Below are 16,775 nucleotides of genomic sequence, written 5' to 3' on the forward strand. Positions count from 1 at the left end.
AATTAGGAAAAAAGGGAATGGGCATGCGACCCACAAGCACATTTCCCACAACAGAACCTATGATGTCATATGTGGCTGCTCTGCGATTGGCTGAGGCCGGCAAAAGCAAACCCAAATAATACAGGGTTTATATATAATCTTGGCGAAGGAGCTATGTACGCTTACAATTAGGGCATATTCTTTTTATAGCAGTAAGAATTGTGGGGTAAAGAGCGGAACTTACGAAAGTACACGTAAACATAGAAGTACCGATGCGTCCTGTTTTCGGCACTGCGCGCACTATGCTTGTTTTAGCTGCACAGCACTGCTGTGCTTTGGGGTTGTCTCAGACGACACTCCCCGATTGTAGTAAGCGACGGTGTCTTACGTGACCATATTTTTCGAGCGAACACCATGTTTCACGAAGCAATTATTTTTTTACCTTAGCAAAAACCAGGCAGGTGCAAATACGGTCAAAAAGAAAGCAAAGGCAGAAAACGGTTCTTCGCGGTATGGGGGAGCCATCTATGTTGACTAATGGTAAACAATCGTCCGCAATCGTCTGCAGAGCGGTTCTTGTGTAGTCATTGCCGACATCCCCAAAACACTTGATTTGGCGAGAGAAACAAAACTTTAACTTGATTAATTTCTCGGTGATTAAAGCAACGTTTGCGTCCGGACAAGCGCTGGGGGCGCTCTAAAACATGAAATCTTTTGGATAAAAATAACTTATGCTTTGTCTGTATGATTCCCTTAAAAAATCACTCGCCATCTCCACATGCGTTAAACCTGGGGAGGGGCGAAGCATAAAGTGTATTCTTGGCGCCTTGTCGTTTTTGCCAACGGAGATGAAACCGTTGGGGTGTAGAGGTATTCAGCTTTGCTGTAAGAGTCTCTTGTCTTTGAAGCACAAAGAGCCACAGCGCTTCGTGCTTCAAATATGAGTAAATGAGGGTCTCGGTATTTTTTTAGTACGCGCTGCGTTCAAGCGCGAGACGCAAACGAATGTCTCGGTGCTTTAGCACCATGACTATATGAGACGACGCTTACGACGACGACGTGAGACGCCGGCCGCCCGAGCCTCTAAGGGGCGTCGTTCCTAATACATGCATCCATAGCCTCATAAGCTCCGTTTTAAAAATGTGCAGCCTGATATCGCGGGCACGCGCCGGGCCCTAAGAAAGGAGCGCCCGTCCTCGGCACGCTGATGTGCGCGTGCTGAAGCGAAAGACACCGGCAAAAGTGTCCCCTCCAGCATCCTTCAAATGAAAGGTACCACCGGGCGTTCGGTCAGCTGGGATCAGGCGTTCGGGGCCCACCGCTCCAATGAACGCCGGGGAGGCAGCCGGGAGGGGTTCCGCTTGGCCCTTATACTGCGCCAGCGGTTGAGCCTCTCCTGGCACTGCCAGCTGTGGCTCCCCAACAACAATTGCACAAAATAAGAAATACATTCAAGGGCCCTCGCGCTCTGTAAAGATGGATGACCAGCGAAGCTGGGCTCAGTACAGGGAGTGCACGAAAAAATAACACGTTTGTAATTTTCGATTGAGCACGCTTCCAAGTTAATTAGCGGAATGAAACTTGAAAGCACTTGAAGCACTGGAGTTTTTTTTATTCTAGCGGACAAATGCGGGGTTGTCTTCTTCTCCGCCGCGTCGTTAAGCATCTTGCATGTGTGTACGCTTCTCCGTCGCGTTATTAAGCTTCTCTGTAAGATGCTTAACCACGCGGTGGAAAAGCAGACATCCGCGCATTTGACCGCTAGAATAAAACTCCAGTTTTTCGAAGTGCTTCCAAATTTCATTCCGCTAATTAACTAGGAAGTGTGCTCAATCAAAAATTCTGTCTTCTGTATTTTTTCTTTCCTTGTATGGTATTGGATAATACCGCTATCTTTTTTGCGTTTAATTTATGTCTGTAAAGAAACTTGTTGAACATTGTTCTCTGCTCAAAATGTACGCTGTACCACTCCCCTCTCCAGTGCCCTTGGGCAATGAGGGTACATGAAATAAATAAAACAAATAAATAAACAAACATGTTATTTTTTTTGTACCGTAAGCTACACTGGCCGAGGTTGAGCCGTTTCGCGTGGGCCGTGAAGGGCCATTCTGCGCAAGCGTGAAGAGCATTGGATTGGTTTGGTTTGGATATGATTAGATTGGCTTGGATTGGATTGGCTTGGCTTGGTTTGCTTTAGATTGGATTCGGATTTTGATTGGATGGGATTAAGTTGGATTGTGTTGGATTGAAATCCAATCGAATTGGAGTGCGGGTGTGTAGAGAATTGAGTGTGCACATTTGCCGGTCTTCGCATTCCACAGGAGTGACGTCATAGCCGCGGCAGACGCGATGGCGGCGGCGCGTGCCTAGCTGTGCGCCTCCGTTGCGCAGTAGCAAGTCTGACGCTGCGCCGGAGCCGCTTGATAGCCGTTTCGCTTGGCTTCTGGAGAGCCGTGTTGCGGGAGGAGCCATGCGCGAGGAGCAGTGACTGGACTGGACTGGACCGGACTGGACCGTACTGGACTGGACTAGATTGGATTGAATTGGATTGGATTGGATTAGTTTGGAAATCGTTTTAGCAACTGTAAGCATAATAATGAGCTTTTTCTAGACAACCAGGAAACCTAAGAATAACAAACTGACCCTTAGTTCACGCTACGTACATCCTGGCATAGCCGAGCTAAGCCACTGCTATTTTTTTAGATGCGACGCATCTATTGCTCTCGGGCTTGTCCCTCCTTCGTCGTCGTCGCGGCGTCCGTCCGCATCCCTCCTCCGTTCTTCTCTCCCACAGATGTGTGCAACACTCTCACTCCGGCTCATTAGCATACCACAGCTGGCGCGCTTGTTTGGCGCGCGCTTCGCTGCGTTAACAACTGCTCCGGTGCGCGCAAGTGCGCGCATGCGCGACTCTGCTCCGTTGTCTCCTCTCCATCAATCGCTGTGAATATAAAGCGGGTATCGCGCCGCGGCGGTTCAGTCAAGCGCTCGCTCTCGCACTGACGTGACCTTGCTTTGACTACTTCGTGCTTGACTACTTCGTGCTTGACTTGATTCTTCCGATGAAGACGGGATGGAAGCGACGGTCCCTTTAGTGAGTGGTGTGACACAACAATTGCGCCCATCGTCCCGCGTATAGGAACACCCGCATGTGATGGAAATGCATCATACGCGTTCACAACACGTTTCACGCGATTTAGATAATCAACCCAACGGAAACACCAAGTGAACCCCCCGATGTGTCGCATCACACCAGGGTTCCCTCGCGGGAAGATGGGCGTAAATTTCATTCACTCCCTGTACTTAGCCCAGCTTCGATGGTCATCCATCGTTACAGAGTGCGAGGGCTCTTGAATGTATTTCTTATTTTGTGCAATTGGTGTTGGGGAGGCACAGCTGGCAGTGCCAGGAGAGGCTCAACCGCTGGTGCAGTATGAGGGCCAAGCGGAACCCCTCCCGGCTGCCTCCCCGGCGTTCATTGGAGCGGTGGGCCCCGAACGCCTGATCCCAGCTGACTGAACGCCCGGTGGTGCCTTTCACTTAAAGGATGCTGGAGGGGCACTTTTGCCGGTGTCTTTCGCTTCAGCACGCGCACATCAGCGTGCCGAGGACGGGCGCTCCTTTCTTAGGGCCCGGCGCGTGCCCGCAAAACCAGGCTGCACATTTTTAAAACGGAGCTTATGAGGCTATGGATGCACGTATTAGGGGCGAAGCCACTTAGGGGCTGGGGTTGTCGGCGTCTCATGTCGTCGTCGTAAGCGTCGGCTCATGCTGCTAAAACACCGACAAACTCGTTTGCGTCTTGTGCTTGAACGTAGCGCGTACTAAAAAAATACCGGGACACTCGTTTATACCTCGCGCTGGGCCGCTTCGTGCTTCAAAGACAAGAGACTCTGACAGCAACGTTGCATACCTCTACCTCCCAACGGTTTTATCTCCTTTGGCAAAAACGACAAGGCGCCAAGAATACACTTTATGCTTCGCCCCTCCCCAGGTTTAGCGCATGTGGAGATGACCAGGGATTTTTTTTAGGGAGTCATACAGACAAAACAAAAGTTTGTTTTATACGAAAGATTTCATGTTTTAGAGTGCCCCCAGCGGGTGTCTGGAAGCAAACGTTGCTTTAGTCACTGAGAAAGTATTCAATTTAAGTTAAAGTTTTGATTCTCCCGCCACATAAAGTGTTTTCGGGACGTCGGCAATGACTACACAAGAACCGCTCTGCAGACGATTGCGGACGATTGTATGCCATTAGTCACACTAGATGGCGCCACCATACCGCGAAGAACCGTTTTCTGCCTTTGCTTTGTTCTTGACCGTATTTGTACTTGCCCTGTTGTTGTTAAGGTAAACAAATAATTGTTTCGTGAAACATAGTGTTCGCTCGTAAAATATGATCGCGTTCGACACCGTCGCTTAAGACAATGGGGGAGTGTCGTCTCTGATAACCCCAAAGCACCGCAGTGCTGTGCGACTAAAACAAGCATAGTGTGCGCAGTACCGACATCAGTACGCAAGGGTATTTCTATGTTTACGTGTACTTTCGTAACTTCCGCTCTTTACCCCACAATTCTTACTGCTATAAAAAGAATATGCCCTAATTGTAAGCGTAAATACCTCCTTCGGCAAGCTTATATATAAGCCCTGTCTTATTTGGGTTTGCTTTTGCCCGCCTCAGCCAATCGCAGAGCAGCCACATATGACATCATAGGTTCTGTTGCGGGAAATGCGCTTGTGGGTCGCATGCCCATTCCCTTTTTCCTAACTATATAGCTTATTTTAGCAAAGTGCACATTAAAAGTGATTTCAGTATGATTCTATAGAGTCATACTGACACAAGTTTGGTTCATTCATACTGACACAAGTTTGGAAAGATTTCCTCGTTATAACGAGGCAATCTTTCGAATGAACCAAGTTTGGTTGATTTGTATACTGACACAAGTTTGGAAAGATTTCCTCGTTATAACGAGGCAATCTTTGGAATGAACCAAACTTGTGTTTGTGGCGTAGCCCCTTATTGTCTAGGGCTGTCGGCGTCTCATGTCGTCGTCGTAAGCGGCGTCTCATGTAGTCACGGCGCTAAAACACCGTGAAACTCGTTTAAGCCTCGCGCTAGAACGTAACGCGTACTAAAAAGCACCGGTACACTCATTTACATCTCGCGCTAAAGAGCTTGTTTCAAAGACAAGAGACTTTTACAGCAAAGCTGTCTACCTCCAGCCCCCAATGGTTTCATTTCCGTTTGCAAAAAAGACAAGGTGCCGAGAATACAGTTACACACGGCATGCTCCGCCCCTCCCCGGGTTTCACGTTAGTGGAGATGGTTCGGGATTTTATATTGGTTTTGCGTGCATGGCCCATTTAATGTCTGAAAACAAACAAATAAACAAACCAAAAGAATCCTGGGCCATCCCCACTAACGTGAAATCTGGGAAGGAGCGAAGAATGTAGTGCATAAGTGTATTCAATGATTGTAAGTCTCTCTTGCCACACGGCGTGCGCTGATTTGGCGCCGTGGGCGCCCAATGATCGACAGACTGGCCGTAAGCTGCCTTCGTGCCACACGCCGCAGCAAGCAAAGAAGCATGCTAAGAAGTAGCGCGAGGCGTTGGAAAACGAGTGTCCCGGTGTTTTACTACCATGACTATACAAGACGACGACGACGACAGGAGACGCCGACAGCCCGAGCCCCTGAGGGGCTTCGCCCCTAATAAGTTTGAATTTGGCTCATCTTAAATTGGAACACTCAAGCTGATGCGGCATTCGTACGAAAACATTTTCTCAACTGACTTTCAAGAATGGTGCGCTTCAGTTTCCGCTGAAAAGGCATCAAACATATGCAACAGGGCTTCAAGAACAGTATAACTTTACATAGAGAGCGGGTGAGTCCTCTTGGCACAATTAGCAGCTGTTTTCGAATTCTTCCGTAGCATAATTTCCTTGGGCACGCCTGAAGGCGCTCAGGAAGTATGCAAGCTTTTCATTGCCTTAGTATGAGTTTCCAAAACGCTTCACAAGAAGGCTGTTTATATCTTTCTCTTCGCCCTAATGAAGTGGCTCGCACCCTCAGAGGGAAGGGGGGGGGGGAGGGATTTGCCAGTTGTTTTAAGCGGCGGTATTTATTTAAGTACTAAAATGCTAAACATAGGAGTACGAAATAAATACAACCAGAGTTACTCCGTAGGGACAGGAGAGTCACGAAATTAAATTATTGCTTCACATCTCTCAGTTACGTTTCGTTCACTTCTTCCGTTCACGCGTCGTCGAAATCTGGTGACAATTCTTTCGCCGATCTCCCATTTGCCGTCTGAATTCATGATAAGCCAGCTCCGAGAAGAAAAAAAAAAAAAAACTCCTGAAAACACCCACAAAACAGTCTGGCTGTTCAAGCCAAAAGCAAACTCCTGTTGGGCAAATGGGTTTGGCAAATTTTGATCTGTGAAACAGCAGGATCTGGCTAATTTTCAATACGAACTACTATCCGCGTACACGTTAGCAAGGGGTTATCTCAACTATTTTCTTGTCACCTATTTTTTAGAGGAAAGTCGCCGAGTTTTTCTTTCTCCCTGCAGTTTTGTCTGACTTGGTTTCGGTTTTTGGATCTGGCTCATTAAAAAAAGGTGCGCCAATCCACCCTGTGAAGGTGCTTGGAATGCGAAGCTGTAAAATACACCCATGTGACGTCACTTGAATTCACACGCGTGGCTCTACAAAGAGTGAAACTAGGGACAAGTAAAATGTACCTAACACACCCTTTGTTTACTTCAAAGAGATATTCTTTGCTAAGAATAAATCAATGGATGATCTATGAATGGTGGTTGGTTGAGTTGTATTGGTGAAGCACATGAGTGGAAACTCTTCTTTTATAAAATTAAAGGAAGCTCAAACCGGTGTTGGACTATCTCAAATCTCCGTCCCTTCCGCAGCCGACGTAGGCGACGAGATCGGCGGCAGAGACGGGGGAGAAGTGGGATGTCATGCGTTGGTGTGAGCTTTCCTAAATTTTTACGAAGTCCTAGCGCATGCGCACTACGCTACACCTGTCGTGGGCAGAGCGCACAGCGATGTGAGAGGTCACGTGACGCTATCAGGTGGCATTCAGCGAGAACGCAGGGGGTCAACCCGCAGCTGTGCTTGGTCTCCCCCTTCCCCCTCTCCCCGTGCGCTGTTAGCTCATTTGGTAAGACAACGGGCTCTCCCTCCGTTTCTCTATTCGTTCCAGGTTCGATTCCTGGTGGTGCCAGTAATTTCTTTTACTTGTTCGCATGAGTTTCTCGTTAACACAGACAGCCGTGACCGCATCCTTGGCTGGTAGGGGAACAAACCTTCGCTTTAAAAAAAGACGCCTCATTTTCCTGGCTGTGCATCTTGTACGCTTTCTAATGGTTCTGTCCTGTTTCATGCAAAGTGATGTTAGCTTAGACAAAAAGCATGTTTGAAATAAATAGGAGCGAGCATGCGGGATAAATGCCCCGTAAACAGGTCCGGGCTTCCTTCACTACCGGCACGTGGAGAACACTTCATTATATTACAAAATTTTTTATTGTGCTGATCCGCAAATTGTGATAGTGTGAAAGCTAAAATCTGACGGATTGTCCACAGAGCCGGATGGCGTAAGTTTCTTAGCCCGCATATAGGAACAGTCATTTTCTTGCCCCTAGTGCTCACGCGTGCAGTCAGCCTTCGCCGCAATGGTTGAGTGGCTCAAGTTTTAAGGACCTTAGCAAAAACGAGGTCACTGCATCAACGTTGGTCCACGGTGGCCGTTTTATGTGGCTAGATGGGAAACATTTACGCTTGCGTACTCGGGATTTCAACGCCCGTGAACAATTAAGCATGCAGTGGTCAAAATATTCCGCACGTCTGCATTAACTTGCGCGTCAAAGCGTCTTTTAGCCTCCGCACGTAAATGTTAACTCACATGCATGAAATGTCTTTTCTAGTAGGGAACACAACCTCAAATTTTTACCGTGCGGATGTGAAAAACTTTTATTCATACTTGAAACATAACGCTTTGGTCAGTACTAATGGCAAACCTGTGCTTCCGTTAGGGGAATAATCGGCACTAGGCAACGACTGTCTGTTTTAGGGTGATGCCCCTTAGGGGCTGGTGCTGCTGGCGTCTCCTGTCGTCGTCGTTGTCATCGTCGTTGTAATCGTCGTTCTCCTCATGTAGTCACGGTACTAAAACACCGGGAAAGTCGTTTTCGCCACGCGCTAGAACGTAACGCGTACTAAAAAAACACCGGGACACTCGTTTACGCCTCGCGCTAGAAGGCTTCGTTCTTCAAAGACAAAAGACTTTTACAGCGAAGCTGCGTACCTGTACCCCCCAACGGTTTCATCTCCGTTTTCAAAAACGCCAAGGTGCCAAGAATACACTTATAAACTCCAAGCTTCGTTCTTCACTAGAGCGGCGGTGTTTTCGAGCAAATTTTATGAACTGTTTCGTAGACCGTCAGAATACTGCATCTTATTTCGATGTGACAAATGGAAAGTAATCAAAGCCGGAAATTTGGCGAGTTTTAAAACCTTATTCATATTTGGCCAGTCATCCACGCGGTTTTCTTTTCTTTTCAGGGGTCCCTCCGGATCTACCATGCGATGGTTGGCCTCTCCCTTCGGTAAATTAGTGGTTGAATATATGCACTGGCGTGTTAGTTTTCACGCCAGCTGATTGTAGCCAAAGACAATTTTTTTCTTGCAAGTTGACCAAGAACACACTAACATTGGCGTCATTGCAATGATGGACGAGTCCTCAGTAAGCTACTTTCTGTCTCAATAACTTGGAGGATTTTTGCTTACTTGCTCGTTTCTTTTCGTGCTGGCGTGCTTAGTGGGTAGGCTGCCATTCACCCCTAATGAAATTGACAGCGTTATGTCATTTCTTTGTTCAAGCAGCACATAGCATGCAAGATTCAGGGCTGTGAAGAACACCATGCATATTGTACTGCATGTATGTACAATCGCAATTATTTCACCAGCATTTATACACGAAGCAAAACTGTAGTTCTGAGTGGTCTAGAATAATTTTTAAGCAGACTGTTTCCGTATTAATAATTGAAATGGTTCATGCTTCCTTCCGGGAACCTGGCGTGGTATACAATGACAGTAATGTTTTTCCCCTCTATAAAAAAAAAGCTGACGACACTTTGACGGAGGACCCTAATAGCAAAATCCATACCAGCAGAATTCATCAGCTTTTACCCTACCGCTGCAGGTAGACTCACTGCGTCAGGACTAGAAGTGTGCGCCTAGAGCACGCGACAGCGTCCTGGATGATGTCCTGGATGAGGAAGCCGCCCTTGAAGTTTCGGTCGAAGGTGCACACGGAGAAGCCGTGCTGTTCGACCTTCGGAAGCAGCTCGGCGTAGACCAAGTCGCGGTCCTTGTTGCTGAAAGAGACGAACACGTCGAAGTCCTTCTCCTCGTCCACGTCGTCCTCCTTGATGCACTGCAGGGAGCGGCAGATGCCCCGAGCGTACAGCCACACCCTGACCTCGTGCTTGTACTTGAGGTACGCTGTAGCGGCGGCCAAGGCAGCGATCAGTAATACTGCGGGAAAAGGCGGATCCAGTGATTAGCACGATCTTGGATGATATGAAGGCAAGCGGCTTCAGAAATAAGCTTTTTTATGTCCGCGACTGTTAAACTTAAGGGGTTCTAATAGAAAGTATGGCACCCGGAGGAGCTCAGATATACTGATAAAAACGAAATTATGCTAGGTTCTATAGCTTGTATTCACTGGCGTGGCGCGCACGCCGGCAACTATGTGTGTCGCCTTAGCAACGGGCGCGCGGGCTCGGTCATGGCGGCGCACGCATGAGGCCGTCCCATCGAAATCAAAAGCCTTACCTCGACGTTAGTAACACAAGTACGAAACATTAATGAGCCATATAGCAGGAGTGGTTCCTTAGTCCGGTAACTACTGTTTCGCGCAGCGTCCTACAGCCTACCTGTCGCAAAACACGAGTGAAGTCGTCGGCAGAGATCAGCTGATTGCCAGCTGCCGCGTTTTGGTATCGTCAGAGGTATCGGCCACAGATTGCTCACCCTCTCGGCGAGCGCTTTCCCTTCGGCCTTTTGCCGATAGATTTCGCTAGTCTCCCAGGTAACAAAGACCTCACTGCTACGCTACCGCCGTATCTCAATCGCCGTGCGCGTGAACCTCGCGATTTTTTTGGAAGCATTATTTGGTTTTTGTGCGGAACGTATCTGCCATGGGCAAGGTGCGGGCGCACCTGTGTGTATATCTGTGTTCGCGGGCAACTGCGCTGCAGCGTAGGCCTTTCATGCATCGTGGGCGCTTCCTTTCACGACTCTGGCTCGATTCTTCGGTGGTGATGCGGAGTTCTCAAGGCGAGTGAAGCATCACCACGCAATGTCACTGCGATTATTCATATCTGATGGCGCCACGGCCGAGAATCGGGTGGTACCGGTGCAGACGACAGACGCCGGGCCGGCATTTTTTTTCTTTGAGATGCGGGCGCATGCATAACCTGCTGTTTATCAATATCACAGAAGTTGACCAAGTTTAAAAGTAAGCAATAAAACGGAGCAGATAATATGTGCGTTATGAAGTTACCTTTTTAATCAATTTAATCGTAGTTTTTTCACCTCATTCTGTAATGATTTCGGCGCAGGGTATAAATCCCCAGGACATAAAAATTCATCAGGAGCCCTCCCTTCTGATCGCCTTATAGCTGAGGCTGATAACAAAAAAATATTAGCAGTTGCTTAGCCAGGATATACGTAGCCAGGATAAACGTAGCGGGAGCTAAGATTCAGCTGATTATTCTTAGCTTTCCTGGTTGCCTAGGATTAGCTTGATTATCATACGTACTGCTGCTTCATTGACACACACGCGGTAAACGCATTATGTGACATGTATATTTATTAAACGGCTTCGGCGCAGCGTCACCAATCGCCTCAGAGCTAAGCTGGTTCCACAGGCACATGTTTCTGTGACGCACGAGCCATCGGTTCCACCCCCCCCCCCCCCTCGCATGATCATCCAGTGGACCGGGCCGCCACGTGCGGAACGGAGGTCGGTGAAGACGCTGGGCGCGTGGGGTGTGTTCTGTGGGCCATGTGACGTCACTGCTCCTCGCGCATGCGCATCACGGCTCTCCAGGAGCCACGCGAAACTGCTCAACCTCAGCCAGTGTAGCTCACGCTACAATAACTTCTCGTAAAGGCCCCAAAATTATTGAAGGGGGGGGGGTGATTATATATATATATATATATATATATATATATATATATATATATATATATTGTAATGAAGAGAAGTGAAAGGACTAACGGACCTCGATCGTCCAATCCCTGTTCGGGTATGTGCCGGAAGCATCAAGCTGGCATCATCTCGGTGCGTCCTTGTGGTCAGATCAGCGATCCCCTATCCGGTTCACCTGGAACAGACTGCGCTGCTTCCCGCCTCTCGCTTTTACTGCTTGTTAGCCATTAAACCGCCTTTCAAGATGTATACACTTAAATATGTATACACTTAAGTTAAGATTTGGGCTATATATATATCGGATATATATATATATATATATATATATATATATATATATATATATATATATATATATATATATATATATATATATATATATATATATGTATGTATACACTTAAGTTAAGATTTCGGCTGATGCTCCAATATGTGTCACCTGGGGATCCCAGCAGCAGCCGAAATGGTGATTGCGGCTGCTCTTAGTACTCATGCCGAAGTTTTTCTCGATGTCTAGAAACAAAATGAAAATATGTGTTCGCGCTATCCTATTTTAACCCATTCTTGTTTACTTGTGGATTAAATGAAGGCTTGTGCATCAATTAGCACGAGTTTGAGTACGAAATTTCAAGAAAGAAAACAACGGGGAGATATTTGTCTGGGAAAACTATAATTCGAATACAAGAAGATGACCAGAAATGAGCACGCGAGTCACATCAAAACACGGCTAAAAGCGAGGGCCGTCACTCGCTGTTGGGGAATTGTCTTTAGTGCGTTGTAATGTATTCCCAGTTGAATCGTCTACGCTGCGCTCTCTTTTTAGTCTTGTCCTTCCTACTGTGGTGTAGCGCTACAGCTGGATGCGCGAGAAGAAAATACGTATTTTCTGTGCACAACACGTGCGCAATCACTATACTCGGGTACATGTAAAGAACGGCAATAGGTCATGTAGTGTATCACTCCGCTGAAGCGACAAACCCGGATGTCAGCGCGCGCGCGCGTTTTGAAATGAGACTGCGCTGGATGCATAACAACGTCTTCTTTTTCAGATTTCGATTTTTGCAGTCGTGCAGGAATTTAAAAGAAGATTAAGCGCGAGAAATGACGAAAACGCTCCGTGTCTCGTTCAAAATAAACGCAGTAAGGCACTTTTGCGCAGAGCGGAGTAACAGCCGGATGAGGTGATGAGGTGCAGGGGCACCTTCTGAAGTTCTAGAAGCGCAGAGTAAATATGTTTTGAGAGGGGTTGAGAGAAATGGATCAACGTAGGTGGACAGCTAAATTTTTTAGGTACCTATACATGAAAAACGTGGACATGCAGTGGCCAAGACTCAAGAGATACTGGAAGGCTAACGATGAAATGCGGAAAGAACAGTGGAGAATCCAAGACAGCCACGGTAACCAAGAAAGAGCAAGGCAGATAGAAACGAATAAATGGAGAAAAAAAAGGGAAGCTAAAGCGCTGTTAGAGATGTACAGTGCTGAGAAATTGGACATCAGAAAGTAAAATTTTTACGATAATTCCAAGAGCAGTGCTTTGCTTTTTGAAGCTAGAGCAGGTTGCTTGCGAATTAAACTGAGCTTTGTGGGGAAGTATATACAAAATTATGGAGTATGCGTTGCCTGCGGAAAAAAAAGAAACTATGCGGCACATAGTGTTAGAACGCGAGTGTATCCATCCAGATCTAAATGAGGGAAATATTCGGCTTCTAGAAGCCCTAGGATTCAAGGGTAGCACAGAGGGAGTTAACTTCAGGACTGTCGAGGCGACGAAAAAGAAGATTAGAATGCCGGTGGACGAAAAGCAGCGAGGGGAATATTGCCTAGGACAGCTACCACCTGCAACAGAAAAAAGTAAGTATTTTGTGCCTAATAAGTATTTTGTGCCTGCCCTAAGAGCGGCGCTAGATTAAACGAAGAGTAAAAACATAGGTATATTAGTTTCTTTTTGCAGGATGACACGTCACCACCCCGTTACAAAGGGGATATCAGTAGCAATCATCATCATCATCATCATTTTGCCGTTCTTAAGTTGTCTCCGAGTATAGCAGCAGTCACTGGGTCATGTAGCCTGGCCATGTCGGTGCCAGCGCTCATGAGCATGGCAGCAGCGGCAGCGGTCACGCTCCGGTAGAGCCGAAAGATTCAGTCAGCGTCTTTTACAGGGGAGCTGCATACGACTAGGTTCCCGTAGAATATATCCGTTTCCACGGGCAAAAGCTCCAGCGCTTTGCCTGTACAAGCAAACGTTGCTCTCGGGTAGCTCCCCTCTTTCGGGCCACTGTATAACGCAGACAGCATTATTTCCTTTATTTTTTGTTGCACTTGGCGTTACTCGTGACAGAGAGGCAGGGTCTGGTTTTTGACATTTTGCCATTATCGGTGCACACGATGGTTGCGGATCAGGGAAAACCGCCACAGTACGAAAAGCGCAGTTGACCGAACACCCAGAAATCTTACGTTGCTGGCCAAGGATCGCTATGGAATGAAATATCCAGGGAGCCCCATTACAGAGTCCCCTCCTCCCCTTTTGACAAATGCGCCTCTAGAGCTCATGTCACTCACCAAATTGGAAATCGGGTAAAATATCAGTTTGATTTGAAAGTATCGTTATTGTTACCCAAAGTGCGTGTAACTTGAGGACCGTTCACTTGGGTAATAAAAACGCGGGGCGGACCGGATCACTCCAGAGTAAGCCTATCCACGTTTATAATGGCAGCTCTGGGCAGTGACGTACGCAAGGAGCTCCGACGGGACCGTGGCTCCCGGGAAGATCTTCATGTGCATGTAGGCAGGAGAAAGAATGCTACGGATCTGCCTCCTATCAAGTAACGAGCACCGATAATTACTTTGGTATTGGCACCTATGCATCGGGCTTACATGGCTTCGGCGTCTGCTCTCACACTTTGCTCCCATTTTGCAATGTCCCAGAAATAAAACTGGAATGAGTAAAGCACTTGGAAGATTATGGATAATACACCCAGTGCTCCCTAAGTTTGTTATTTCTAATGGCGCAGGATTCGTCGTATTGCTTTTTGTTATTTTTTGCATTTCTCTAGAAATGTTCTTTATCTCCTTGTTTTTCAGAATCCATTCGCGGTAAAATGAAATTCGGTGTGGGAATGCCGCTGAGCACTTTTGTATTTAGACAGGAGGATTGGGAAACGCGTCCATCGTAATCGTAGCATGGTTTGGTTGGTCGCTGAGTATAACTGCGTAACACAGAAGACGAACTGCTATCTGCAAACGTGGGCAACACAATACAGAACATTAAGGACAATAAATAAAGAAATGTTTGGAAATTCAGAAAAAATAGCTTACGCAGAAAGGGAATTCCGAACAACAACAGCATGAATACTGTCCGTGATGGGCAAAGTTCTTTCTGTCCAAGGTCCATGAACTTCTTTTTTGAAGTGAGCACATTGGGCCCTTCTTCGCATGCAGTTTCATTGTAATCCCGGATCTGTGGATATGCAAGCAAACAGTGGAAAGAACACAAAGTTGGAGGTATATACAGTAAGGATTGACACTAAAGGTAGTGCTCATTTGCTAATCCCTTACCACATCATCGTTTGCTTGAGCCCACTGCCTGAAGGCGTAGTCCTCGCAGCTACATGCCCAAGGATTGCCGGATAGCCAGATGGACGATATGTTCCGATCAGAAACCAACTTAAGAGGGAAGGCGCGTAGCCTGTTCTTGCGGACATCGAGAACACTCGTCGAATCGGGAATGGTTGCAGTGTCAATATCCGACAGCAAATTGTCAGCTGCATAGAGGGAAACGAGGCGGTGGGTCTTCTGAACCAACCTGTCGTCCAGTTTCCTCAGCAGGTTCCCACTCAGGTCTAGAGAGTAACTGAGCCACGGGAACTTTTCCGGGAGCTCCCGCAGCCCTCTGCGAGAACAGTTGACGAAGATAGCCGCAGTAAATTCGATGCGCGGGTGACATGCACAGGTGCAGCTTTTACTGCAATTCGCGATCCACGGGACCAGGTCATCTTGGGTCATGTTAAACAGCGGTTTTCCACGGTGCCAGGAGGGTCCCCGGCAAATGGGATCGCCTTTTGCAATGAGCGAAACGCTGCCATTCACCAGCCAGGAAAGCTGACAGTCGCAGAAGAGAGGATTTCCTGTGGAACAAGAAATGCAACCTATTAGGCTCAAGTAACATAAGAAGAATGCAAGAATGTAACATTTTATGCCTAATGGAGAGAATAGAAAGAGAACGTGATCACCGTGTGATTTAGGAGACTGTGAAACATAGGAAAATATGTGAGCACGTGGTTTATAAGCGGCATTTAAGTTTCATTTTGATCGCTCGGAACCTTGTACTCAGTTATTTTTTTCAAGAACATTCATGTCCCCGGAGGTTTGTTGCCACGCGTCATTTGAACGAGCGTAATTCGCTGACCCTGTGCGGCTGAGGTTATTTTTAGTATTAAGTGTTAATATGACGCCTGTGTGGGGTGGTGACGTCAACAATCTTCCGTGGTCGGGTGCTCTGTGGCTTCCATGGTGTCGTAGATATACCCTACGCAGTATATGCACATCTATGCATCGCCATCATAGGGCTTCATTATGTTGCTTTTGAAGCGTTCGTTTCAGCGGCCCCAGATGCTTAGGCAACAATGACTCGAAAACAAAACGTCCGAGACCTGATTGGCCCAGATTGGTGCTTTAAAATGTACGGAGATCCTACCATGGAGTAAAGTATACTCAGAGGAGGACTTCATATCAGTTTCTGGGAATCCGCACCTGCCATCACGCCGTCCACAGATTCTACTATTCTTTACCGTTCTGCTCTGCTGTGCCTCGCCTTCTCTGCCGCTACTTTCTTTCAAAGAACTACTAACCTTAGGGGCCTCCGGGGCACGTGAACGCCGAAAATACTTGCCTGACAGTGACACGAAACCTCTTGCAAACCAGCCGCGCTCACCTTTTACGCCGCTAATTTCGTTCACACGCAAATCTCCGTCACAGCATCATCAAAATGGTCGGTGGCATTTAGCCATATTTAACCGTCACAGCACCAGAAGACTAAGCAACGCTTTGCAGGTGTTTTTGAAGTGACGTTACTTCCTCCACACTTTCTGCAATGCATCGTAGATGCTAAGGGTCTCTCTTAAGTACATTTCCTCCATGTATCCAACATGATATTCTCGCAGAGGTTTCGCGTTTGACGCAATTTGCGGCGTGTTAGCGCTTTCATATTCTTTTGTCCAACGCTACGTCATCGCAGGCACGTAGAGTCCGCATTTGGCTTCATGCAGCAGATGCGCCATGCATTTTGCCGCCATGGAATTGATGCGGTGCAACTTAAAGTGACCCTGCAGCGCTGCCGATCACCGCTTTCCCTTTTTTTTATGCCTGGGAACACCTCGAAAGCCATAGTTACGGCCAGCACAGAGCGGCACTGGGCGATTTGATAGTCGCAGCATCTGCTACCTCTCCTGGTCTATTCTTTGCCTTTGTTGTGATTTTCTTTAAAGGGCATAGCTAATCATGCGTTTATTGTTCCATTTAGAACGAAGCCGGCCAAACGCGGCGACATTCCTGGTGT

At 47.3% G+C, this 16,775-nt stretch overlaps 1 protein-coding gene across 4 annotated transcripts in view; it reads right to left on the bottom strand.

Annotated features, from left to right (window-relative positions):
* LOC144155740 (toll-like receptor Tollo) overlaps window positions 1–16,775 on the bottom strand; it is a 67,266-nt gene that overhangs the window by 30,437 nt on the left and 20,054 nt on the right. For 3 of the 4 annotated variants that reach the window (XR_013319621.1, XM_077687354.1, XM_077687353.1), the window contains exons 4-6: window positions 14,777–15,345; window positions 14,537–14,678; window positions 9,210–9,534 (exon numbers count right to left, since the gene is read on the bottom strand). Coding sequence is in view for 3 of the 4 variants with exons in the window: in XM_077687354.1 (XP_077543480.1) it covers window positions 9,210–9,534; window positions 14,537–14,678; window positions 14,777–15,345 (1,036 nt within the window). In the remaining variant the exon portion in view is untranslated. The remainder of the gene's footprint in view (window positions 1–9,209; window positions 9,535–14,536; window positions 14,679–14,776; window positions 15,346–16,775) is intronic. The other variant, XM_077687355.1, reaches the window with a different exon arrangement.

Source organism: Haemaphysalis longicornis, unplaced genomic scaffold, assembly GCF_048455015.1.
Source record: "Haemaphysalis longicornis isolate Haplotype H1 unplaced genomic scaffold, Haemaphysalis longicornis Haplotype H1 scaffold_1, whole genome shotgun sequence".
NCBI lineage: Eukaryota > Metazoa > Arthropoda > Arachnida > Ixodida > Ixodidae > Haemaphysalis > Haemaphysalis longicornis.